Raw genomic sequence first — 26,614 nt, forward strand, 5'->3', positions numbered from 1 at the left:
TGAATAGAAACCACAGAAATTACACTGACGAGATTTAGTATTTGCCAAGAAAAATAAAGCCCCAAAGATATAAAAATCAAACCCCAAACCCAGTTTGAAAAAAACAAAACAAAACACCCCCCCCCCCCCCAGAAACACAGCAACAGCACGCCCAGCCATGGCCCTGGGGAGGTCGGAGGTTGAAGGTCAATGCCCATGGCTCAGGCCTCAGTCCCAGGTCAGCTCAGATGTTAAGTCAGGTGGAAGGGGACAGGGCCAGAAGGGGATCGGGAGAGTCGGGGTCTCAAAACAATTATATGGAGATAGAGTATGTGTAACAAACACGAGCATGACCATCATGGCTAAACAAAGGTCCCACAACCCCTCCCTCGGGCCGGCAGGGTCCTGGGTGGGGGATGGAGCTCCAACTGGAATTGCATAGTGAGATGGGTGGTGTGGCCGGGAAAAGGTCAGGGGCTTCCGACCAGGCCGCCCCCAGCCAGGCCCAGCTGGACCCCGCCTCCTGCTCACCCAGCCCGTGGGGGCTGCACCCGGTCGGGCGTTGCGGCCTCCCTGCCCCTGTGGTCCAGGCCACTGGAGCTGGGGTGGAGCAGATGTGGAGAGGTCAGTGGGACAGGGGGTGGCTAGAAAGGGGCCCCTAAAACAGAAAAGAAAATCAATGTGGGACCCGCCCTCCCCTCCAAGGACTGAAGCTCGGGCCTGAACCCTTCGGACTTTTTCTGCTCCCTTTCCTCAGCTTCAAGGGGTGCAGGGAACTCGGGGAGCCAGGGAGGCGGGCCTCCCGGCGGCAGGGGCCCAGGCCAGGCCCACTGTCCCATTCACGGGGCACCACCTGGCCAGACCAGAGAGCTCCTGCCACAGGGCCGGCCCTGGGGAGGCCCACCCGCGGGGACCGGAGCAGTGCAGGGAGGCTCGGCCCTGCCCGGGGCCCAGGGGAGAACACTCCCCTCCCCTCCAGGGCAAAGGCCGCCCCTGGGGCAGGGCAGAGGTGACCTGGCCCCTACCCTTTTGGTCCCAGACACCAGCTCAAAGAAAAGGTCCAAGGGGCAGGGAAGGCCGCCCCCTGGGAGTTAGAGCCCATGGTTTCCGAGCTGCCAGCCAGCTGCCCGGCTCCTCCTGCGGGGCCCTGGCTGGGGCCTCACTCAGGGGCGGGGGACCCTCTGCTGCCCCTGGCCTGGCACACAGGCCACGCCCACTGTCTCCGAGGGGGGCTGGCCGGGCCCCCCTCCACGGCAGGAAGCAGCAAACATTGTACACCGAACCCAAAAGCACCTCAGGGAGGCCTTGCTCCCACTTCACAGGTAGGGAGACCGAGCCCGCGGGGACATCGGTCCTATCTATGGCCCAGCCCAGGGCAGCACCGGCCCGGGTTGGGCTCGCAGGGCCTCGGGCCGCCCTTGGTCCACGCTCTGCCCTGTGGGGCCCCGAGAAGAACCGGGCCAGCCCGACTCCAGCTGGCTGTCTGCCCGGGTTGCGCTTGCCGCCCGCTGGAGCGGTGCTGGGGTGAGGTTAGTGGTTAGTCCCGGGGGGTGGGCCGAGGGCTCATTCACAGGCAGCTCGGGTCCAGCCCCCAAGGCCAGGCTCCGGAACACTGCACCTGTCCTGGACAGAAGGGGACTGGAGGGCGTGTGCTCGACCAGCAGCCGCAGCCCGCACCCTAGAGACCAGTTAGTGCAAAGAACAGACCGAACCAGCTGCCACGTCTGGAGGGAGGGGTTTGGCACCGAGAAGGTGGCCAGCACTGGTGTGCGGCCTCGGCTTGGCGTGACAGCGCCGTCCCGCGTGGAGGGCAGGTGCTGCAGGCGCTGGGGAGAGAGCGAGCTAGGCAGAGGCGGCCCCAGGGGGCTCTGGCGGCTGGCGCAGGGGCCTGTGGGCAGGGAGGAGAGAAGGAGAGAGGAGAGCAGAGGGCGAGGCCGGCGCGGGCAGTGAGTGGCCAGCGGTGCAGGGCTGCGGAGGAAGGGGGCACTGCGAGCCGGGACACCGGGGGCGCGGCAGGGGCATGGCGCTGTCTGTGTGGCCCGGAGCAGGGCTCCGCAAACCCATCCTGGTGGCCCAGAGGGTCCTGGTGTCCGTGGCAGCATTCCCAGTGCCCAGGCGAGTGCCCCAGGACAGGGTGCAGCCCAGAGCCCCCACATCTGCGCCGGCGGGGGCCCGATGGCATTCTAGGCTCCTGCAGGAAGGGGGGAGAGCAAGGGCCCAGCACCATGCGGGGGCCGCGGGGCCTCGTGGGAGCAGCAGGCCTGGGAGGAGCGGGGTGATTGGCACGTGGGGCAGTGGCTGGCGGGTGGTCTAGTGGCCGCTGCCGCTGGAGTCGGGGCGAGGCTGGCTCGTGGCGAGGTATTTGGCTCTCATGCTGGACGTGTACTGCAGGGAGACAGGGGTCGGGATGAGCAGGGCACGGGCACCGCGGGCGCAGGCCTGCGCAGGGCGAGCTCGCAGCACTCCCAGGGCGGGGCGGGGCGGGGCAGCCCTGAGGGAGGGGCTGCCAGGAGCCAACTGGCCCGGTGAGTCCCCAAGGGCCCCGACACAGGATGAGGGCACACGTGCCCCACCCCTGTCTCGGGCATGCGAGGGCTGTGCCAGGCACTTCTGCTGCACCCTGAACACCCAGAGCGGAGCCCACGCCAGGGCCGGGCGGCTGTGTTCCACAGGCCCAGAGCTGCCCCATCTCCCGGGTAAGGGGCCCCCAAAGCGTAGGCCCCTCAGGCCCACTCATGTGGGGACCGGCTGTGGTCTCCTCCCAGGTCAGACGTGGGGACAGGTGACTGGGGAGGGGCGCCCACACAGTCCAGCTCCCCTTGCCAGCCCGGAGCAGGGGCCTCGCTCAGTGCACGTGTGTGCGTGCGTGCCTGCACGTGTGTGTGCGTACCTGCATGTGTGTGCATGCATGTGCCCACGGCACGTGGAGGTGTGTACTATGGCCTGGTAATGTGTAACGGGTCACACCCCGGGGGTGGGGACAAACGCCGAGGCGTGTGCCACAGGTCACAGGGGTGCAGTCTGGCAGGCTGCCTCCACGGCCTCACGCTGGCCCACCCCACAGTCCCCTGCTCAGGAGGGACCGTGTCCCTGGGTCCTGGGAGCCCTCCCAGAACTGGTGGGAGAAGGCCGTGTGTGCCCGTCAGGGCCAGGAGGGACAGGGAGGGGAGCGGGCACAGGCCCACGTCATTCCGAGGACGTGCAGCAAGGGCAGGATGGTGGCTGCGCCCACCCGAGGGCCCATGCAGGCGTGCAGCACCCAGAGGAGCGGGAGCAGCTCGCATGCGTGTCTGCGCCGCCCGTGCACACTCAGGACACGCAGGGCGGCGCCAAGAGCCCCGGGTGCAGGCGTGCACAGGCCTGGGTGGACGCCCCCTGCTGGGAGGTGGCCAGAGGGGCTGTGCCGCCTGCAGCTGGGCTGGGGGGAGGGCTTACTGCCTGGGCACGAGGGCCAGCACCAGGTCTTTGGCTGGGCCGGAGGCCACAAAGCCCACGGGCCTGTGTCCGTCCAGAGCTGGCCCAGGGCACGTCAGATGGCCCAAGGCCCACCTGGTGAGGGGCAGCAGTGAGCAGAGGGCGTGAGGCACGGCGGCACAGGCAGGTGGGCGGTGCACAGGGCAGGGGACCCAGGTGGGTCGTACCTGTCACTCTGCGGGCACAGGCACCACCGTGTTCAGGCACTGTCCATGGGCTTAAACTGCCAGCCCGTGTGGCTGCCAGAGTCCAGGGCAGCCAGGTACCTCTAGGAGGACCCGGGGAGGAGGGGTGCAGGAGAGAGAGAGTGCGGCCTCAACGCCAGGTGTGGGCCCGGCCGGAGGCGGCCATGGGGGCCGAGGAGGAGCGCAGGCTGGGAACCCACACAGCCCAGGCCCCGGGCACCCAGGCCAGCTGTGCTACAGGGCCCAGCGGGGCCTCTGCACACGCGGCAGGTATTTCCACAGCCAGGTGGCCTCCAGCCTCTCTGGCCACCCTGTCCTTTGCCACCCGCCACCTCCAGGAAGCTCGCCAGGGCTCCGCCTCTCTATAAACGTCTCTTTGGCACAAAATCACCCTGCCCCCCTTTTCTGTGTGTTACCCCTGAGGGCCGAGGGGACACCAGGCCAGGCTGGTACAGCCAGGTAACAAGACCTGGGTTAAGCTCAGGAAATCAAAAAAAAGGAAGAGAACATAGCAAGTCAGGTGGGAGAGAAGTCAGGGCCCGCCTGCCCACTCCGGCCCCAGAATACCAGGCCAGCACCTGAGCCCACCCGCCAGGCTCATGGACAGCAGACCACCAGGCGTCAGGGTGGTGCCCCACCCACCCTCCTGCCCTGAGACTTACCGAGGGCGGTGGGGACTCGCGCCCGATGAGGGGGGTGTTCTCACAGCGGGGGTTCTGGAAGTTGGCATTCTGGCTCCTGAGGAGAGAGGGGCTGTGAGTGACCGCCGGCCGTGCTGTCCCAGCTCCGAGCCCGGGGCTGCCCTGGAGCCAGGCAGACACTGTGCGCAGCCTGCGTGGTCTCATCGTCCCTGGACGCTGCCGGCTCTCGAGGGCCTGAAGGGCCCAGGGAACCCAGCACAGTGACCAAGGGCTCAGAGTGGGCCCAAGGGTGCCCGCCTGCCCTAGCCCGGACGCCTGCCCTCAGCACAGCATCCCTGAGGCCTCCGCCCAGGTCTGCCTGCGTGCAGGAGGCGCTCGATGCCAGGCCAACCCCACCCCAAACCCAGTGGCCGCCTGGGGGTGAGGCCCAGTCCTCGCGTCGGCACACGGGAATGCCCCTTCCGCCTGTGCCCAGCAGTACCCTCCTCTGGCTGTGCCTGTCCCCGCCCCCTCTTGCTCACACACCCAGGGCTGGACCTGCGCTCGGCGGCAGCGCGCGCGCACTGAGCTCCTGAGCTGCGCTGGCCCGGCCTGCCCGCCCGGCCTGCCCGCCTGGCCCCTCCCGGCACGACTCACATGCACTCGACTCACATGCACTCGACTCACATGTACTCGGTGACGGGGGCGTTGCTGACGGTGTGGGCCGCGGCCGGGATGCTGGTCTCGCTGCCATAGCTGCTGCCGCAGCTGTACAGACTGGGCATGTGCACGCGGTAGAGGCTGTCGTGTGCCTGCCGGGGCCCCGGGGCGGCCTCCTCCTCCCCGTCCTCATCGGGGCCCCTGTGGGGAGGGAGCAGCACAGGCTCAGGCCCTGACATGAGGCAGTGCCGCCAGACCTGGGGGGCCAGCTCCGGTGCAGACGCCTGCCTCCACCCCTGGAAGTCACCCCGCTTCTCCATGAGACAGGGGTACCCAGGGCCCTGCGCTTCGGCCTGCACATGAGACGCGGACCATCTGCAAATTGAAAGGGAGCACGGTCCCTCCTGGGGTAGCTCAGGTGGCCCTGCAGGTCCCAGCCTGCAGCTTCGGGTAGTCTGAGTCCATAGGGCCCATCTGCACCCAAGAAGCTTGAGCTCACAGGGCTGAGCTGAGTCCTCCCTACTCTGCTGGCCCTGGCTGTCCACCCTCCACTCCCCGAAGGCTGCACAGGGCCCGGCGAGGGGGCCATGGGCCAGGTCTCGGGCTCTTTCAAAGAGCATCATCCCGGAAGGGACTCAGGGCTGGGCTGCCTGCTGGTGAGGGCACACACCAGCCGGGCGCCTCCAACACAGGGTCTTTGCCACACTCCTTGCCGTGGGATGTGCCCGACAGTGCTGGCAACTGGCTGAGCACCAATGATCAGCCAAGCCCAGGGTGGAGCCCTCACACCTGTGGCCCACCTAGTGCCACCAACCACAGGAGAGGTATACTCTCCCAACCCTCATTGTGCAGCAAGGAAAGCTGGGGCCCACAGCGGCTAAGTGACTTATTGATAGTCACCCAATAAGCAAGGGTAGAGTCAGGATCTGAATCCAGGCCATGTGGTTCTAGGGCTGTGTTCTTAGAGAATCCTAGAGCTACCATCTTTATAACCATTGCCACCACCACCACCACCACCACCACCACCACTACCAATATCACCACCACCACCATCAGTACCATCACAACAAAATAATGGAGTGAAATCCAGGCAGAGGATAGAGATCTGAGCTGAATGATCTGCCATCCAAGCTAAGCCACCAAGAAGCAGCCACAGCACCACTGGGCGGGGAGGTGGCAGCTGTGGAGATAAACTGTGGAGGCCCAAGAAGGGAAGGGGCCCGGCACCCTGATACACCACTCAACCTGGTACTGACGGGAGACTGAGACGGGCTGCCAGGACCCCAACTCAAAGATAAGGAATAGTGGCCCCATGGGAGGTAGCTGCCACCCTGGTCACCCAGCTGAGGGGGCCATGAAGGCCACATCACCCAAGGCCCTCCCTGCACAGCTGTGCGTCCCCACAGCCAGCCAGCTGGTCTCCACAAGCACAACCCTCACGTCTTCACCGCGGTGGACAGACGGAGGAGACACTCTGGAGCCAGCCAGAGGCGCGGCAGGACGTGGGGCATGGAGCCAGCACTGCCTGCTCCGGCTCCTGCGCACCCAGGCTGGGGGCTCCTCTACCTCAGTCTTCCATCTGTGAAATGGGAACGATCAGCTAGGGCGTGCCAGCCTCACGGTCGGTGCGGAGGCTGGCAGTGTTAAGAGGCGAGGAGACACCTGTCCCTGTCTCCGGGGACTAGGCCAGGAGGTCCTGTGAGCTCAAGGCCTCTCAGAGCCCCTACCGTTTCTGCTGCCAGGTGTGTGGGACGCTGCAGACGACGGAGCTGAACATGAGCGCTGTGATGAAGGAGAAGAGGGCCAGGTAGATGAGGCCCTCGACACCATCATAGCAGAAGCCGGTCAAGGCCTGAACGTAGTCCTGAGGCCGGCGGGGAGAGACGGCAAGGCCCCCGGAGACCGGAAGAGACGGGAAGGCAGGGTGAGATGGAGATGTGGCGACCGGCTGGGCCGGGCCCCATTCCCAGGCAGCCCACGCCCGCCGCGGCCCCAGGCCTCTCACCAGGTGCAGGCTGCGGCAGTCCACCAGGGCGGTGAGGTGCTGCAGGCTCACCTCCGTGCCGTTGAGCACCTCCTGCACACGGAGCAGAGGGTCCTGGGGGCACACACCATGCAAAGTCAGCTCCAGGGTTGGGAGGGCGACCCCGGCCGGCCACAGGGGCCCTGGGAAACCCCCAGGTCTCCCTCTACCCCACCCCTGCCATCGAGACCACTCTCGACCCTGCGATCTCGGTGCAGGCTGAGGTCCTGGGCTTTTAGAAATTTCATCCCCAGGATCTGTGGCCTGGACTCGGGGACGGCTGAGGATGCAAGGACAGAGGGGGACAGTGGAACCCACAACATCTGTCCAATGCAGCTGCCACTATGTGACCCCTTTATTGTAACAGGAGGGATAGTAATACCCACGTCTCCTGACTGGCTTTTTTAAAAGTTAAAGACAAAGGAAAAACTTCATGAAGTTTTAAATGACAAAACATTACTGAAAACATTGCCTAGAGTGAGCCTGATCACGTGATCATGTGTGCACTGTGTGCATCTGCATCATGCGTGCGCTGTGCGCGCCTGCATCATGCCCGCCTGTGTGTACCTGTGTTGTGCGTGTCTGCATCATGCCTGTGCCATGCATGCACCGTGTGCATACTGTGCACATCTGCATCATGCATGCACCATGTGCGTACATTGTGTGTGCACTGTGCGCGTCTGTCATGTATGCACTGTGCGCGTCTGTCGTGTGTGTGCACTGTGTGTGTACTGTGCGCACCTGCGTCATGTGTGTCCACATCTCTGTGGAAAGATGCTGATGTCAGGATCGACAGTGGTTCCTCTAGATCAGCGATGGGACCCAACCCGCCTTTCATGACACATTTCCCGAGGACCCTCTCTGGTCCTGGAACAGGTCTCAGGATAATATAACTCACTGCTGTAGGCTGGACTATGTCCCCCCAAGATCTGCCTAAGTCCTAACCCCCAGCACCTCAGCATGTGGCTGTATTTGGAGACAGATTCTGTCCAGTGGTGATTAAGGTAAAATGAGGCCGTATGGGTGGGGCCTCACCCAGTCTCACTGGTGCCCTCCTGGGAAGAGATGAGGACAGACACACAGAGGGACGGACATGTGAGGACACGGGGAGAGGATGGCGTCCACAGGCCAAGAAGAGAGGCGTAGGGAGCAGCCAGCCTGCCCACACCCGGACCCGGGACCTCAGCCCCGGGACTGAGAGACGCACACGTCTAAGCGCCCGGCGCCCGGCGCCCGGGCAGGCAAATGAACACACCTGCCTGCGCTCTCAGCTGCCAGAAACCAGGGGCGCCTGGCGGTCACAGAAATGAGAAGTAAAAGGAAGTAACTTTGTGTGTGTGCAAATGTCTTTGAAACGTAAACTTTGGGAAGGAAGAGCTTATTAAAAGGACAGCTGCGGGCGGTGCAGGCACAGGCCAGGTCCCCGCAGGCGGCCAGCCCTCTGGGAGGCCGGGTGCGCGCGTGTGTGTGCGTGTGTGTCACCGACCACCCCAAGGCACACTGTGCACATGGAATCCCCCGCCAGGCAGACCTTCATCTTGTTCCAGCTTTCCTCAATTTTTTAATATAAAGAATTTATATGACTTTTAAAATAAAGCAAAATAATTTTTAAGAATCCGCCAACAACCTTCAGGGAGAGGGAGACGAGGCAGGAGGCACCCTGGGGTGTCACTGGCCCTGCGCCCACCCCACCCCTCACCTTGGTGGCCGGGTACTCTCGGGGGACGGTCGTCAGGAGCTCGGCCACGATGTCCTGCATCTCCACCAGGGCCTTGTGGCTGCCGGACAGCTTCTGCTCCAGAGAGAGGCTGATGAGGGCAGCAGGGCCAGGCAGCCGGCGCCCCTCCCGAGGCCCCGCCCACAACACGGGGCATCTAGGTGGGCTGGCTGCGCCAGGGCCAGAGGGGGCGCCCGGCACTCTGCTCTGTGGGCTTGTCGGACACCCTCCGGCCCCCAGGTGCCAGGCACCCAGAGGTACAGATAAAGCAGCAGCACGGCATCTTTAAAGCAGATGGGTTGTCCTCGGGACCCCGAGGGCCATGCAGCCATGGGAGTGATGGGCAGCGGGCTGGGGCTTTCCCTTCACATCCACCAGAGCTGCAGGGTCGGCCAAGGGCAACCCAGGGGACGAGAGAAGGCCACCCAGAAGGCATGTGCCCAGGGCACCGGCACAGGAACCCAAGGGGCGCTGAGTGACGCCAGCAGGTGTTCGCCCAGCTGTCTCCCCACAGCTCCGGTCAACCCACAGGTCAACGGGCCGGAGAGTGGGCCTGGGGGCTGCGGACATCCGAGACGAGGGGCCAGGGCAGGGCAGCGGCTCTCACCTGCTGGAAGGGGTTGGAGGCGCGGGGTGAGCAGGCCAGGTAGTACTGCAGGATGTCTGCGGAGAGAGGGCGAGGCCGCTGAGCGACTGCGGCTGTCTGCGCCTGTGCATGCGTCTGCGTGTCTGTGTGCATGGCTGTGTGTGCTCGCACACGCACGCGTGTGCACGGGCATGTCTGTGTGCACCTGCATGTGTGTGCTTGCCTGTGTGTGTGCTGTGTCCCTGCATGTGGACGTGTCTGCACCTGTCTGCACATGCGAGCGTCTGCGTTCATGTATGAGGGTGGCATGGCTTCCAGGGAGCCCAGCGGGCCCAGACCCTCTGCTCTCGTGTGTGCACAAGGCACAGGGTTCCCTCTGGGAGCGGCCTCGTACCCCCCCCCCCCGGAGCGCAGACAGGGCACTGAGGGTGGGCAGGGAGTCAGAAGACCCCCGAGAAGCATTTGCTCAGGGGTCACTTGGGCAGAAGAACACTTCTGAGGCAGGAACGTCACCCTAAAGAGAAAGGGATGCAGCCCAGAAGTCACAGCCTGGAGGGCCCAGGACACACGTGGCCCGTGTCGTGACCCCACTAAAACAGGGATCAGTGCAGCACCCAGGTCTAAAGATGGGGATCCACTTACAGTTCTGATTCTGAAAACCCTCGGAGACCTGAGCCTGGGGGGAGCTCAGGGGAGCCCTGGCCCGAGTGCCCGCTCACCATCCCCCGCTGTCTGGCCCGCAGGCCCCGGTGGGGTCCGCGTCTGGGACCTGAACAGTGACACTGGCTCTGGGGCTCTAGGCACCTCCATTTCTGGGGCTCTCGGGGGCCCAGCGCAGGACGGGCACTGGGGGCAAGGGCTGGAGAAGGGCAGGGTGGCTGCACCCCCACGTGGCCCCTCAAGCTGACGATGAAACAACAGAGCACCCACGGGCCCCACTGGGCCTGGGCTGCTCCGCTTGCCCAGGAGCTGGGCCCGGCTGAAGGCACGAGGCCTGGGGCAGTGGTGGGGGCAGCGGTCATCGGCCCCACCAGCCTCAGCAGAGCAGGCTGACCCCTCTCCTGGGGGCAAGCTCCTCAGGCGAGGTGGAGACAGGTCCCAACCGGACAAGCTGCAAGCTAGCCTCACACCACCCCCCGCTTCCTGGGCAGAAGGGGGGCAGCCCGGTGGGGGCCCCTCAGCGGCCGTGTCTGCCCGGCTCAGCCTCACACCACCCCCCGCTTCCTGGGCAGAAAGGGGGGCAGCCCGGTGGGGGCCCCTCAGCAGCCCTGTACTCTGCCTGGCTCAGCCTCACACCCCCGGGCTTCCTGAGCAGAAGGGGAGCAGCCCGGTGGGGGCCCCTCAGCGGCCGTGTCTGCCCCCGCAGCCCCCAGCCCCGCGGTCCTCCGCCTCCCCTGCAGCCTGGGCAGCCGTCAGCTCCGCCCGCTCCTGGCCCACTTCTCACCTGTGGCCTGGGGCGCTGACTCCTGCCTGCAGGGTGCAGCAGCTTTGACGGACACCCAGGCACAGGCTACGGCTCTGCCCTGCTCCCCACCCCATTGGGCCCCTGGAGTCCAGTCCGAGCTCCTGACCACAACCTGGCCCGGATGCCGCCCACCTCCCCTCCCGACAGCTGTATCTTCTGCCGCACAGACACACCACTGGTCTCTGCCTCAGGGCCTTGGCACACAAGGCAGAGCCTGCTCCGGTTCAGTTCCAACGCCACGTCTGTGGCGGCCCTGACCACCTGCTGCGTGGCCATAGCACCTGCTCCTCCGCGCTCGCTGCCCGCCTTGCCCCAGCGGTCACCTGCCCCATCCCGTCAGCACTGGGCTCACACCGTGCAGTCCTCATCCTCAGAGCCCCACTGAGGAAGGGGGTGCTGTTCTGGGCGGGCCCTGCCTCCCCAGACCCCGCGCCAGGGCCCACGAGGGTGAGGCGCCTCGGCCCGCTCAGCTGGGCCTCCGCTGGGCGCCAGCTCAGACGCGCTCACTCACCCCCACTCAGCACCCGGTGCTCCTCCACCATCCTGGACACGTAGGTGTCGGGGTCCACACAGAAGTCACTGGAGCCCTGCGTGGACGCAGGCAACGGAAAAGGGGTGACCAAACCAGGGCCTGCCAACCCTCTGCTCTCGAGGTGCAGCCTGCCCCCCGTCTGTTTCCCTCGGGAAGGTGGAGCGTGAACCTGGGCGCTGGCTGCTGTGGGCCCAAAGACAGGACCCTCTCGGGCCCTCGTGTCCAGTGAGAGTGGGAGGGGCAAGGAGCGTGGCTCCCCCACCCCCATGACAAGGCCCAGCAGGTGGGGCCACCCTCCCCGCTGCCACTCACCACAGACGCAGCCAGCTCCAAGCCCAGTGCGGCCCAGCTGATGACCAGAGCCAGGACCCCCAGCAAGCAGACCCTTGGGGCAATGAGAGCTGATCAGTGTCCCCCACAAGGGGAGAGGGAGGGGGTGGAGCCCTGCCCCTGCTGGGTGCAGGCCGGGGCCAGGGCAGGGCACACCTGGGGTCTGCCCACACAGGCCTGCAGCGCCTTCCCCAGGTGGACCCTGTGCTTGACCCCCGTGCTGACTCGGGGTGCCCACCTCCTCCCTCGGCCACGGGCCCACAACTCACCCGACCAGGATGCCCTTGGAGCTGCGGATGAGCCCCACCAGCGCCAGCAGGCAGATGGCAACATCGAGCAGCAGCAGGCCCAAGTAGCCCAGCCACCTGCGGGCACAGGGAGGTATGGCCAGGCCGGGCACAGGGCCTGGGGGTGGGCTGAGGACGGGGGCTGAGGCCGGCCAGGCGTCTACACCTCAGCCAGCAGAGCCAGGCAAACAGCCTGGACCCGGGGGCGCCCACGGGTGTTTCTGGGCTAAGGCGACTGGAATCGGTTACTGCGGCGGATGGCCTCATGGGGCACTCCTGCGAGCGGCTGCTGGAGACCCACCCCTCCAACCGGGAAGGCCTCGGGCGCTGGGTGTTGGGAGCCGCCCGTGGAGGGCAAAGCTTCACCCGAGCTCAGGGGCGGACAGGAGAGTGCCGGCCTCACCTGTACCAGTCGTAGAGATCCACCTGCTCGGCCAGCGTCTCCAGGGACACGGCTGGGTTCCTCCAAAACGGGATGGCAGCTGTGTGGCCCAGCAGCGTGTCCAGCAGGCCCTGCAGCCGCTGGACTGCCCGCAGGGGCTCGGGCCGTGCCGCCAGCTGCTGCTCCAGGCTCTGCAGGCTGGGCTCCGCCGTGAGGTTCAGGGCAGCTGCCGTGTCCCACACCTGCGCCAGGCGGGCAGTGAGCCAGCGCGCGGGCGGCCCGCACACCCACCCCTCTCCACAGGCACTGGGTTCGGCAGCAGGAAGGGCCCCCGTCCCAGCAGCAACTCACTCGGTCCTGGACCCCTGCCACGGTGCGGTTGGCGTGGCGGAGCGAGTAGGTGGCCCGATGGACACCGTCGCTGGTCTCCCCGTTGCCGTAGAACCCCACGGCGATGCCGGCGCTGGGCAGGGAGAGGCCGCGTGAGGACGCTGGGGCCGGCCTCCCCCCGCAGGGCCGCCCCTCCCGCCGCTCACCTGCACACCAGTGTGGCGATGATGACGCACCAGGCGGTGCAGCAGCAGTCGGCGTCCAGGTGCTCCTCGCTCTTGCGCCGCCGGCAGCACAGCCAGAAGGAGTAGACGAGCAGGAACAGGAGGTCCAGGGCCAGGCAGGCCAACGCGCCGGCCCCCAGCAGCAGCAGCGCCTGCGTGCAGAGGGGACACGCTGGAGGCCAGGACGCCTGCCACCGTGCTGCCGACACCAGTGCTTGCCAGGCCCGGGGAGCCACCTGCGGGCCGTGCCTGTGGTCACCGGGTCTGGACCCTGTACTAGACACAAGGACTAAACCCAAGCTCCACTCGAGGGACCCCGGGGGCAAGGCCACGGGTCTACCTCTCCTAGCACCTATCTGCCTGCGAGCCCTGTACCCCGCCCACGGGGCCCAAGGCAGGATGTGCTTGAACACAGGAGGGGCCAGAGGACAGGCCTCCCAGGGAGGGAGGCAGTCTCGGTCAAGGCCACTCCTGTCCCAGTAGGACCAGGGACACAGCAGCACCCGGGAGGGGCTGTTAGCATCCATCCCCTCCCCTTCTTCCCGGCCCTGAGCCCCCGCAGCCTGAAGGGCCCAGAACTCTCCACCATGTCCTGGGGGGCACCCTGATGTCAGCGAGGCAGGGGTCCCCCTGGGAAGCAGCTGACCTGCCCTGGGCCAGGCACTGACAGGGAGGGAGACCGCAGCAGAGCCTCCGGCTGGAGCAGGTGCCAGCCGCCTCCTCTGCCCCTCCCACGTGCTTCACCACAGTCCCTGGGTGAAGCCCCAGGGCACCTCATGGGGCAAGTAAGTGCCGCACCGAAGGCCTGACGCGTGCCACCCAACGGGCACCGTCAAAGCTGTGGTGTGACCGCGGGCACCCCTCGGCTGCCCTCACTGGCACAGCGGCCCAGACCGAGACCGCGGGAGGTCCTGGAAATACCTTCCCCACCCCCACATCTGAGCACTCAGCCATGTGCCCTTCCCTGGGCCGGAGCCTGGGTGCTGTTGAGGGTGGAGCCCTCCAGGCCCACCACCCCCGCGGGGCCCTCTGGGACAAGAGGCGCAGCCAGAGGCACTGGGGCCGCACATCACAGCGCCTGTGCCCAGGGGCGGTCTCCCAGGAGACGGTTGCCAGGCAGTGGGGAAGCCGGGCACCACCAAGGCCGCAGTCACAGGCTGCACCAGCTCTTCCCACTGGCTGCCCTGTGCTGCCCAACAAGCACTCTGGGCATGGGGGGCTGGCGCCCTCCACTGCTCCTCAGGCTGGGGTGCCCACCCCCTGCCTGCTGAATGGGGCGGGCCCAGCGGGGTGGGACCAGAGCTGCTCCCCGCCCAAGGCTCTCCAGGCCCCAGCACTCGGGTCCCCGTGAGGCTCCAAGACTGGAGCTGGGGGGCACGGCTCGCTCAAGGTCACATGGGGAGACAGGAACACTGAGCGCCTTCGGGGGTTCCCTGGGTCCACCCTTACATGCACAGGCTGGACGCTAACCGGAGGTGCCACGGGCCCTGCCCATCCTGTCCTCACGGGTCAGAGGCAAAGGGCAGGACAGACCACTGCCCCCGGGGCCTTGGCTCCAAGGGGTTGGTGCGTCTCCTTAACCTAACCCCCCCCCAGCCCCCAGTCAGTCACCAGGGCCTGCCAGTGGGCTCCTCCTGAATCCTCCATCAGATGGCCCCACCCCCACCTAGAAGCCTCTGCCCACTGAGCCCTCAGAGCCCCGCCCACCCGGTTCCCAGGGTGCAGTCAGCCCCATCTCCACCCTGCACTGGCAGCCCGGCCGAGGCCCCTCACTGGGGACACAACCTGGGGGAGCAGGGCCCCCCCATGCCCAGAGCACAGCAGAGGCAGGTGCTGTCCAGGACCACTTGGGCCAGAGGCGGGGCGGGTGCAGGTGCAGGGCAGCCTGGCGTGAGAGCGGCCGGACCCCACTCCCATTGGCCAGACGAGCAAGCTGAGGCAAGGTCAGCGTCACTGGCCACCGAGCCCCTGCGCCGGGCGGGGGCGGTGCTGGCCTTCCCTGGCCTTCCACAGCTGTGGCTTCGTCAGACTCTGGCTGGGCTGTCTGGGTTCTTCTATTTGTTCTAAAGCCACGAACACGTACTACCTTTATAATTAAAACAGAAAACCAGAAGCCAGCGAGCAAGTCCTCTCAGCCAGGCGTGGGAGGCGCTGCTCTGAGCCCAGCTCGGCCACGTGAGACTCCGCGTGGCCTCCAGCCAGGCCCTGCCGTGCTGTGCTGTGCCGGGGCCAGAACTCCCAACCCCCCCGCAGCCACAAGGCCGAATCTGGGCCCCTCGGGTTCACGGCGCTGGTGCCGGTGCCTCAGGAGCCGAGACCAAGAAATTCCCTGGGTCCCGCCACCAGGAGGCCCAGAGCCTCCCGCTGCTGGACAGGACCCGGGGGCCTGCTGCCGGGCCCCACAGCCACCCCACACTCAGGCCCAGAGCCTCCCGCTGCTGGACAGGACCCGGGGGCCTGTTGCCGGGCCCCAAAGCCACCCCACACTCAGGCCCCAGAACCTCCCGCTGCTGGACAGGACCCGGGAGCCTGCTGCCGGGCCCCACAGCCACCCCACACTCAGGCCCAGAGCCTCCCGCTGCTGGACAGGACCCGGGGGCCTGCTGCCGGGCCCCACAGCCACCCCACACTCAGGCCCAGAGCCTCCCGCTGCTGGACAGGACCCGGGGGCCTGCTGCCGGGCCCCACAGCCACCCCACACTCAGGCCCCAGAGCCTCCCGCTGCTGGACAGGACCCGGGGGCCTGTTGCCGGGCCCCACAGCCACCCCACACTCAGGCCCCAGAACCTCCCGCTGCTGGAAAGGACCCAGGGGCCTGTTGCCGGGCCCCAAAGCCACCCCACACTCAGGCCCCAGAACCTCCCGCTGCTGGAAAGGACCCGGGAGCCTGCTGCCGGGCCCCACAGCCACCCCACACTCAGGCCCCAGAGCCTCCCGCTGCTGGACAGGACCCGGGGGCCTGCTGCCGGGCCCCACAGCCACCCCACACTCAGGGCCAGAACCTCCCGCTGCTGGACAGGACCCGGGGGCCTGCTGCCGGGCCCCACAGCCACCCCACACTCAGGGCCAGAACCTCCCGCTGCTGGACAGGACCCGGGGGCCTGCTGCCGGGCCCCACAGCCACCCCACACTCAGGCCCCAGAGCCTCCCGCTGCTGGACAGGACCCGGGGGCCTGTTGCCGGGCCCCACAGCCACCCCACACTCAGGCCCCAGAACCTCCCGCTGCTGGAAAGGACCCAGGGGCCTGTTGCCGGGCCCCAAAGCCACCCCACACTCAGGCCCCAGAACCTCCCGCTGCTGGAAAGGACCCGGGGGCCTGCTGCCGGGCCCCACAGCCACCCCACACTCAGGGCCAGAACCTCCCGCTGCTGGACAGGACCCGGGGGCCTGCTGCCGGGCCCCAAAGCCACCCCACACTCAGGCCCCAGAACCTCCCGCTGCTGGACAGGACCCGGGGGCCTGCTGCCGGGCCCCACAGCCACCCCACACTCAGGGCCAGAACCTCCCGCTGCTGGACAGGACCCGGGGGCCTGCTGCCGGGCCCCACAGCCACCCCACACTCAGGGCCAGAACCTCCCGCTGCTGGACAGGACCCGGGGGCCTGCTGCCGGGCCCCACAGCCACCCCACACTCAGGCCCCAGAGCCTCCCGCTGCTGGACAGGACCCGGGGGCCTGCTGCCGGGCCCCACAGCCACCCCACACTCAGGCCCCAGAGCCTCCCGCTGCTGGACAGGACCCGGGGGCCTGCTGCCGGGCCCCACAGCCACCCCACACTCAGGCCCCAGAGCCTCCAGCTGCTGGACAGGACCCGGGGGCCTGTTGCCGGGCCCCACAGCCACCCCACACTCAGGCCCCAGAGCCTCCCGCTGCTGGACAGGACCCGGGGGCCTGCTGCCGGGCCCCACAGCCACCCCACACTCAGGCCCCAGAGCCTCCAGCTGCTGGACAGGACCCGGGATGCTGCTGCCGGGCCCCACAGCCACCCCACACTCAGGCCCCAGAACCTCCGGCTGCTGGACAGGACCCGGGGTGCTGCTGCCCGGGCCCCACAGCCACCCCGCACTCCGGCCCCAGTGGGAGCCAGCTCTCAGAAATGCCGAGTTGCAAATGCTACTCTGCCTGCTTCTAGGTGTGACCGTGAGTCAGTGATTGACTTCTGTGTCTCAGTTTCTCTGCTATGAAACAGACGTACGGCCGCTTAGATGAAATGAGTTAATACACATACAGGCTTAGAAGAGCCCCCAGGAAATGTTAGGGCCCCAGGGGGGCTGCTCCAGTCCTCTACCAACATGCAGCCTGGGGGCCGGGGATGCGACGCAGAGGGGCCAGGCTGCTGGAGGGCGGGGTGCCAGGGGCCGCTCCCAGACAGGATGAGCACACGCACGTCCCCCCACATGCCCCCCCCCCACACCCGCGTCCTCCTCCACTCTCCCCCACACATGCACGCCCTCCCCCACGCTCCCCCACACACCCACGCCCTCCCCACACATGTTCCCCCCACACACACGCCCTCCCACACGCTCTCCCACACACCCATGCCCTCCCCACACATGTTCCCCCACACACGCACGCCCACCCACACACCCAAGCCCTCCTACATGCTCCCCCACACACGCACGCCCTCCCACACACTTGCTCCCCCACACCCCCCCACATGCTCCCCCACACACCCACGCCCTCCCCTACACCCCCCACATGCTCCCCCACACACCCACGCCCTCCCCTACACCCCCCACATGCTCCCCCACACACCCACACCCTCCCCCACATGCTCCCCCACACACCCACACCCTCCCCTACACCCCCCACATGCTCCCCCACACACCCACACCCTCCCCCACGCACGCTCCTCCACACACGCACGCCCTCCCACGCTCCCCCACACGCTCCCCCCCATGCACTCCCCACACACACGTACACTCACACGTCTATGCGCACACGTGCACATCACACAGGCCCGCACCCACGCTCACACACGCATGTGAAGGAGCAGCCCCACGAGCTCCCGCAGTGGTTGTCCACTTCCAGGGCGGTGGGCAGGGGTCCCAGGTACCTGAGCATCGGACACTTGCCAGAGACTGGAAGGGGCAGAAGTGGCCGCTGGCCAGGGCAGCCTCGTCCAGGGTGGGCCAGTGCCCCAGAAACCCCAGGCCCAGGCCCTTGGGAGCAGGGGTGTGGCCTGGAGCTCAGAGAGGGGTCCCTGCTCAGGCCTGGGAGCCAGCGCCAGGCAGAGGCCGGCCTACCGCCCCCCCGCCTCGAGCCCAGCGCTGGGTCCCGCCCTCCTGCCCGGGTCTGTGCGGCTCCAGGAAGCCCCTCCTGACAGGACAGGGCCCATCTCCACCCCCATGTGCGGGGTCTCTGCCCACACCTCTCCCGGCGGGTGCTGGGAGGGCCGCAATAGCTTGCCCATCAGCAGTGGCAGTGCCCTGGGACCCCAGGCCTGGCACACAGTGGACACAGAGAGGTGGGGTCCCCGGGACAGCTTTCCCCCCGGCAGAGGAGCTCACTCCCCGGAGCCTTACACTGCGGCCCCACTGGCGGCTCTCGGAGCCGGGGCAGCCCCAGAAGGCCCGCCTGGGCCCTGCACCTGGACACTCCCTCGGAGCCACAGGAGGTGACAGCAGCAACCCAGGGCCTGGGCCACACTGCCGGCCAGCACGGCCAGCAGCTGCTCACCCCCACCCGCCCCCACCCCCCGGGCCAGGTGCCACGCGTGACCTCTGCCCGTTTCCTGAAGGCAGATTCTCAGGGACCAGCCTTCCGCTGGCACCGTGAGGGCCCTCTCCCCGTTCCAGGGCTGGTGCCCCTGGCCTCTCGCTGGGCCCATTCAGAAGCAGAGCGGACTGTCTAATCAGCATCTGGCTCTGACCAAATGGAATTTCCGTCTCGATGGAAGTGATGTCAGCACTCAGTCAGGCGGCGAGATGCCTGGGCCCTGTCCTGACCGCCGGCCACGGTGCTGGCCTCCGGCCACCTGAAGTGCTAGGAATGCCCTGGCTCAGGGGGCACAGGCCGTGAGGACTCGGGGCGGCCAGGTGCCCGCAGCCCCTGCCCCTGCCACCCCATCCTCCTCGAGGGCTCCGCAGCCCTCGTCCAGGCATATCCAGGAGAGTGCCTGCCCGGCCCCACACTCTCCGTGCCCAGGCCCCCAAGGCTCCGCCCGGAGCTCGGGGTTCAGCCTCTCCCTGTCCCAGCTGAGGCCCAGGCCCGAGGCTGTGAGCACCCAGCGAGCTCGCGGGTCTGGCAGGGAGACGGGCGGGAAGGGGCCGAGGGCAGTGCTGTCCTGGGGAGCGGCCTGCGGGGTGAGGGGACCCAGCTCAGCCCCAGGCTGCTGGCAGTCGGCGGCAGGGACCCCAAGCCAGCCCGCGAGGGGAGAGCCTATGACTGCCACCAAGTCTCACTGGAAGCTGCACATGGGAGGCTCAGCTCCATCCCACAGGGGAGACCTCGAACCATCCCGCCTGCGCGCCGGCGTGGGCACCCCACCTGCGCACGGCAGCAGGCTCGGCACTCACAGGCCACCAGGTAGGGAGCACCACGCGTGACCCGGCCAGCACGTCCATGTGCCACCCGCAGGGAACATGCCACGTGCCCACAGACACACTGCCCGCTGAGCACCCCCCCACACCTGCTGGGACAGCACCGCGGTGCCCTCGGCCCTGGCCCCGAGAGCTGCCCGGTCTGCTCAAGCCCCCTGCCCACAGAGGGGCCCCCTGCCCCAGAGAACACATCTGGCCACGCTGCAGTCCCGGCCCCAGCAGCGGACCTTGGCCAGCCTCGCAGGGAAGTCACACTCCCCAGGCAGGCTCCGAGAGGTCAGGGGACTTCCTCGGGCACCCAGCCCAGTGCGACAGCAGCCCGAGGTCCAGGGCACAAGGGCCCGGCTACCCGGGAGAAGCCCTGGGCCAGCAGGCCTGCCCACCCGGCTCAGCCCTCCCCGCCCTCCCCGAGGGCAGCCCCTGCCAGACAGACAGTCAAGGGCAGGCTTCCCGAGAGGGCGGGCGCGAGTCCCACAGGGTCGGGACCTCACCACCCCCCGCGCCCACTGTCCTCGTGCTGGTGACCCTCCTCAGCTGCGCAGGAGGACTGAGTGACACACAGAGGGCCTCACCCAGCGCCGCCCGCGACGGAGCCAGCACAGGTGGCATTGTGCACAGCACCGGGGGCACCGGGCCACGGGGCACAGCGGACACGTCAGGCCTGGGAGCTCCGAGCTGGGGAGCCAGGCAGAGGACCTTGGAGGTGCAGAAGCATCAAGGGGTGTCCCTCAAACTGTGATGTGGGGTCCATGGGTGCCAGCTGCGCACCAGGAGGTGGGGCACAGCGTGGGCAGAGGTCCAGCATCAGGTCCAGGCTGCAAACCTGTGTCCGGAGGGGCCACTGGCAGGTGAGACCAGGGCGCCCAGGCCTGAGCCTGCAGTGCGGGGGGCCAAGTAAGGGCTCCGTGGGCAGGGCGGGGCAGATGGGGGGCAGCAGTGGGCCCTCCATTACCCTGGGGGTGTCCACCCCAGTCCCAGAGCCACCTGCTCCAGAGAAAGACCAGGGCAGGGCACCCAGGAGGCAGCATCTAGAAACCCCACGTCCAGGCTGGAGCCCTGGGAACAGGGTGAGGAGACAGGAGAGCATGGGCCAACCCCTCTGTGTCTGGGCCCCTGCTGGGGAGGCGCACCCCCCAGCTGCGCGCTCCCCTAGGGCTGGCCCTCTGCCTCTGCACCCATGAGGCTGGCTTTACACACAGGCTCGCTGGTCTCCGCCGCCCCGGCGGGGGCGGCACCCACTTCCCGGCCCGGAGGGACTCCCAGGGCCCACCCTGGAGTGATGGGGCACAGGTCTCCGGGGGGAAGCTCCGGAAAGGCCTTCTCACCTCCTGGGCCCGAGCTGGGCGCCCAGCTGGCTGTGGGGTTGCAGCCCCCCGCCCCCACCCCCCAACACGTTTGGCTGCGGCTCCCAGATGCCGGCCAGAAATTAAAAACAGATTTCCACTGAGCCGGGCTTGGGTTTCGTGAATTCCAGGCCGGTGAGCTCGTGGCCGAGCCGGGAGAGCGCAGCCAGCAGCCGCCCCACGGGAGCCCGGGAGGGGCCCGACTGCACAAGTCCCCCACCCGGGTCCAAGGTCCAAGGTCCAGGCCAGCAGGCTGCACAGACATGTGCCAGCTGCAATCACGTCCTCACGGGTGCACGGCACCCCCCACCAAGAACCATGTGGACAGAGCCCCTGTGGCCCCAGAGGAGCTCTGATAGGTCACCCCAGACCCAGCACCCACCCACCCTGCGCCCCCGCCCGCACCCCGCCGCTGGGGGAGTGAGCAGCACCACACCAGAACCTTCTGCTCTCACCAGCTGTCTGAGCACCTCTCCGCTGGCCACCTCCAGGGACCCAGGCCACAGCCCTCAGACGGGCCTGGTGCCATTAGCAGGGCTGGCCTCTACCGGGAAGATGAGGCCTGAGGGGCACAGCCGGACCCCAGACTTGAGCCAGACCTGCACTGAGTGCCCCTCACGATGGTCAGGAGCCCAGCCTGGGTGCACAGGGCCAGAGGGAGCAGCCAGGCAGCTGCACCATGGCGGCCTCCCTTCTCAGAGGCACAAGTGGTCACCTAGGCTCTGGGGAGCCCCGCCTCACCCCATGCCCAACAAGGACAGGCCTGGCCACAGTGGGATGAGACACCCCCTCTGGTACCCCTGCCCCTCCTGGAGGAGGGGAGGGGCACACCACCTGAGGGTGGGCGGCACCTGTGTGCACGCTCACACACGTGTGCTTGTTCACACACATAGGCACGAGCCCTCTGGGCACACAAAGCCCAGGCCTTGGGCAAGGGGTGGTGGAAAGGGGGGCTCATGAGGCCCCACACAGCCCTTCCCGCAGCCCACCTGTGTCCCTGGCCCTGCTTCCCGAGGGCCACCCACACCCAGGCCTCTGGCTCCGGACAGGAGCGAGAGCCCTGGCCTTGCCTCAGGCCCACCACAGCCCTCCCGGTCCCTGTCTGCCAGGCCCTGGAGCCCTCGCGGGTCCTGCTGGGCAGAGCAGACCCAATGGTGCCGGCATCTGCCACCCTGTCTCCAGGAGGGGGCCCAGGGTAGGTCTGAGCACGCGGGGGCCTCCTCAGGATCTTAGCTCGGGGTGTCCTTTGCAAAGCGAACCCTGCTCCTGGCCGCACGAGAGGCTCCATGCTCTGGATGACACAGTGCCCAGTGTGTGCCCATCGGAGCCTCGCCACACTGAGGGCCCTCACCCTCCGCTGGGCCGTGGGAGCCCGAGACACCCGAGGGCTGTGTGGGTCCCGGCCCAGCACAGAGCCAAAGGCAGGCTCCCCGTGGACCCCCGGAGGTAGGCACAGTACAACCAGGCGCTCTTGGGGTACTGCTGCTGCTCCCCACCCATCAGTGCTCCAATTCCTCAGGGGCCACATGGGGTACTTCCCATACGGGTGACCGTCCCCGTCTGCAGATTCGGTTCCTCTTCTCCAGCCGAGGACTCAGCAGAGCCTCCCCTGGGGGAGGGGTCCTGTCCCGACAGCAGCTCCCGCCGGGCACCCAGGGAGCCTGTCCCCGACTCAGAACTGCCAGGCTGCACGCACGGGAGGGGGTGCTGGGCTGCAGAGCAGCCTGCCCACGGGTCCGCTCACTCACACTGGCCTGTTTTGTTTCTGTGGGGGTGATGGTGTCTACCCCCAGGGCCCCTGTGTGGCTCCCCAGGAAAATGCTTATAAAAAACAGCACGAGCCTCCCGGAGGCAGAGCGGCTACGTGCAGGGGTCAGAGCCGCCCACCCAGAGCCTAACCCACAGCCTGACCAAGAGGCTCCGGCCAGTGACAGAACAGCTGATGCCCCCCCATGTCCCCGAGGCAGGGCGTGTTGCCGGATCCTCAGCCCCTCGAAAACCAGGAGCCACGGGCCTGACGAGGGCTGGGCGAGGGGGACCCCGCGCCATCGCCAGCGGACAGCGAGGAGCTCGGCCCAGCCCTTGCCCCTCAGGGTGTACGCTTGGTGGCAGAGGCAACCGGGGGCCCAGCCCTCCCCTAGCCAAAGGCAGGCACATGACTCCAGCTAGCCCAGCCAATCAGACTCTCCGCCCCGGACTTTGACACTGGCCAAGAGGGAAACAGCCAGTCAATCTGGCCCAGCGGGGGCTTCCCTGCCCACCTGCCCGTGCATGGGCCCTGCCCCCCACCCCCCGCGCCAAGTTCACGGGCTTGTCCACGCGAAGGGTGCTCTAGAAGCTTCCACCCAGCTCCTCGTGTGCTCTGTCGTTGGTACGTTTCTGTCACCTGCAGCCTCAGAACCCTGACTGCTACCGTGCGTGGGACACAGGCCCAGCACTGAGCACCAGGAACCATGGACACGGATCCAGACACATGGTGATTCGATGCAGGTGACTAAAAGGGCACATGGTGCGACCCTAGTTTTAAGTGAATCCCCCACCCCCCACCGCCCCATAGGTGTACATGGACAGACTCCGGCTGGGAAGGGCTTTCTTCTGTCTCTAAGCTCTTTCCTGTTTCCAAATGCCCCATGAATGTGTATTCCTTTCGTAAACGTGAAGAGAAGCAATAAATGCTGTTGTTTAACCAGAGTGAACTTCCTTCCGATTAGTGGTGAGGATGACATCACGGCCAGCCCCACCCGTCAGACGTGACCGCTCAGCACCAGGCTGCTGTTAGGCACAGACTGACCTTGCTGGAATCGCATTACATTAAAGTACTGTGATCCCTGCTGGGAGACCCCTACATGGTCTCAAATTCCTTCTCAGTGGCCATTAAGTCTGGACGCACCACCTCCCGAGGCAGTGTGTTCAGACCAGAGGGACTCTTACTTTGGGCTGAGGCTCAGGCTTCTCGCTGCCTCAGGGCCTTTGCATGTGCTGTCCCCACTGCCTGGAACCTCTTCCCCAAGGTCTCTGCATGGCTACTTCAGTCTTATCTTTAGGGTCTTGCTGGAAAGATCCAAGCACACAGGGGCTGGTGAGAAATGGCCCCCACACTGGGTAAACCTGAGGCAACGGCTACTATCTGGCCTAGAAGGTGGGCCAGTGTGCCCACTGCAGGCCAGCTCCAGGCAAGTCCCAGCCTGCTAGGTGTTCAGAGTCTGGCTTGAAGCCTCCATGGAAGGCCAGGCAGCACCTCCTCCAGGAAGCCTTCCCTGACTGCCTGACCCCACCACAGCACTACTGCACTGGGCCATTAACTGCCCTCCTCCATCAGCTCGCAACTTCCGAACCCCCTGGACTGGTGGAGACAGGGAGCAAGAATGAGAGAGACTGACGGTGGAGAGAGAGAATGACCCCACTGTGTGATTCTGGGCCTCTGCTTTCAAATCTGTGCCATGGAGACAGTCATCTCCCAGGCTGTGTAACAGAGGGCTAGTGGAAGATGTCCCTGCATAGCACCCCGAAAAAGGGTGGCCCATGGAGCTTTCCAGTGGGTTTCACCAGGGCTCCCAAAAGCAGATGGTGGGCAGACAACAGCAAAGAAGGGCAAAGGCCGGCGTTCCATGCGACCCCACGCCAGGCCCCGTTTCCCCTGGATGCTCAGGAGGTGGAAGTGTCCACCCAGCCAGGCCCAGCCCACATGGCAGGAGACTGCCAGGCCCCTGAAGCCCAGGCTGGGCCAGACACAGACAGGTTCCCAGGCCAAGAGGTCAGGACGACGAGGAGTCCACCACCCACACGCGGGACAGAAGCAGTAGCCCCCCCCACAGTTAGGAATGCTTCACCAGGGAGGCAGGAAGGGTCCTCGGCCAAGGCCCAGGCGCCCCATTGCCCACCCACCCAGGGAGCTCCCTCTGCTGCACACCCACCGGGAGCAGAGCCCGGGGTCCTCACACACCCACCACAACCCTGCAGAGAGGGCGCAGCAGCCCAGGTCTCGGGACTAGGCAGTGAAGGTTCAGAGAGGTTGAGCGCTTATCCAAAATCACCAGCACAGAGGGCAGAGGCAGGATGCATGCCCAGGTCTGGCTCACCCCACAGCCCCCCGCCAGGAGCAGGGGGCGGGGGACGGGGGACAGAGACAGGCTGGTTTCCACCCCGTGAATTATTCAGTGGCTAATTCTGCTCCTCAGAGAGGAGGCAGGAGAGAGAGTGAGTCAGAGCCCTCCCACAGTGAAGGAGAGAACAGTGCTCACAGCGCTGGCACAGAAACCAGGGTCCTCCCGGGGGCAAAGGGCCCTGTCGGAGGCCAGGCTGTGCGGAGGGGTGCCTGGCCACCACCCCAAGGCCTCCCAGGGCTTCAGATGTCTGCCCCTGGCTCACTCCCTACCAGGCGTCCTGGAATCCCAGCGGGCAGGCCCCTAGGAGGACGCACCGGGAACGCGGGGTCGGCAGCCCACAGCCAGCAGGAGAGCTCTGCCGGTCAGACACCCGAGCTGACAAGTGGCAGGGCACTTCCTCCAGCGAAGCCCAGCCTCGTGGCCCTGGGCACAGACGTGGCACAGCTGTAGACGGAGCTCCTGGGGGCACAGAGGTGTTGCCCCAATGCTGGTCACCACCCAGGGCTGGGCTTCTAGAACGTAGGTGTTGGGTTTTATAAAATCCTCCCGTCTCTGGGCATGCCTGGGCCAATCCCTCGCCCCCTTCCCAATCTGCTCAGGCACAGGCCAGCAGTGCTGGGGAAGCAGGAACCAGGGAGCACTGAGGCTGGGAGCCTGGGGCTCCCCTTCAGAGCTGGGGTGCCCATGGCATCCTCGGCCTTTGCTTCTGGTTCTCTCTGCCTGCATATGGGAGGCCACGGAGAGCAGAGTTCTGACCAGGTGAGGTGTGACACGGTCCCTGACACTGGGTTCTCGGACCATCTGGACGAGCAAAGCCACCTCCACCCCACGCTGGAGGCTGTGGATGATCTGCCAGCCAGAAGCCCAGAGGTGTTCCAGGTGACCAGGCACCCGGGTCATGAGGCTGCTGGAATCGGATCCCAGGCAGCAAGGCAAAGCCCACAGCCTGCTCCGCTGCCCTGCAGTCCATGGCTCAGTGACAGGGTTGGCACTGGGGTTTGGCATGAGGGCTCCACGGGGAGAGCCCGGTCAATAGAGAGGGTTGCAAAGGGCCTCAGCACCCCTGGCTCTGCCCAGGCTCAGCCCCCTGCCAGCTTTCCAGACTGAGGTCCACCTTGTGTCCCTGTGGCGCGGCCTTCTCCCTCAGGGGCTACTGGCAGCCAATCAGGGGCAGGCCAGGTGTCACCACGCACATACTGCACGGTGTCCATTCCACAGCCTGCAGCCCAGCAGGTCTGAGCTGTGGGGTCCAATGGGTAGGAGGCTCTGCCTGCAACAGCACCCCCCCACGGACAGGGGCCTGGGCAGGAGCTGACAGCTGGTGGAGGGGGCTCCATGGAGGGGAGGGAGGGGGCTCCACGTAACCCCAGGAAAGAGGGCCTTAAGTGACACCAGAAGGGAGGCTAGAATCTGTAGGAAGGCCATGGACCCTCGATGGGGGACGATGGGGGTCCTTACACGCTGTAAAGAGAAGGGAGTGACCCATGACCCAGGAGGAGACCCTCAAGAAGGGAGAGTGGCTGTGACTGGATGGAAAGTGGGGCGTATTTAGACCCCCAAAAGGAGGGGGACAGCGACCCTCGGGGAGGGGGCTCACGACCCACGAGGAGTAGGGGATCGATGGGGGAGGGGGCGTCTCCAGACCTTTGAAAGGGCGGCCGTGACCCGGGGCCCTAACCCCGACCGGGGGCCCGCGTCACCTGCTGGTAGTCGGGGTCCTCGGGCCGGAACTGGCTGCTGGTGGTCTCCCAGCGCAGGTCGAAGTGCGGCAGCCGGTGCAGGAGGTTCACCCACCAGGGCGCCGCGTAGCTGACCCCGGCCATGGCGGGC

General features: G+C 66.7%; 1 protein-coding gene across 2 annotated transcripts; it reads right to left on the reverse strand.

The window, feature by feature from the left end:
• TTYH3 (tweety family member 3) lies at window positions 1–26,614 on the reverse strand. 2 transcript variants are annotated; one of them, XM_036241557.1, is made up of 15 exons: window positions 26,485–26,614; window positions 12,777–12,946; window positions 12,592–12,703; window positions 12,262–12,482; window positions 11,841–11,936; window positions 11,554–11,626; window positions 11,221–11,296; window positions 9,266–9,321; window positions 8,641–8,733; window positions 6,924–7,016; window positions 6,646–6,782; window positions 4,946–5,119; window positions 4,301–4,376; window positions 3,621–3,721; window positions 2,268–2,364 (listed from the first exon to the last, which is right to left on the reverse strand). In XM_036241557.1, exons 1-14 carry the CDS (start codon window positions 26,605–26,607, stop codon window positions 3,653–3,655), a joined length of 1,569 nt encoding a protein of 522 aa, XP_036097450.1. In that variant the 5' UTR covers window positions 26,608–26,614; the 3' UTR covers window positions 2,268–2,364; window positions 3,621–3,652. The 2 variants fall into 2 exon arrangements, with proteins under 2 accessions (XP_036097449.1, XP_036097450.1); XM_036241556.1 differs by lacking the exon at window positions 3,621–3,721 and having other exon boundaries at window positions 1–2,364.

This window comes from Molossus molossus, unplaced genomic scaffold (genome assembly GCF_014108415.1).
Source record: "Molossus molossus isolate mMolMol1 unplaced genomic scaffold, mMolMol1.p scaffold_m16_p_4, whole genome shotgun sequence".
Classification (NCBI taxonomy): Eukaryota; Metazoa; Chordata; class Mammalia; order Chiroptera; family Molossidae; genus Molossus; species Molossus molossus.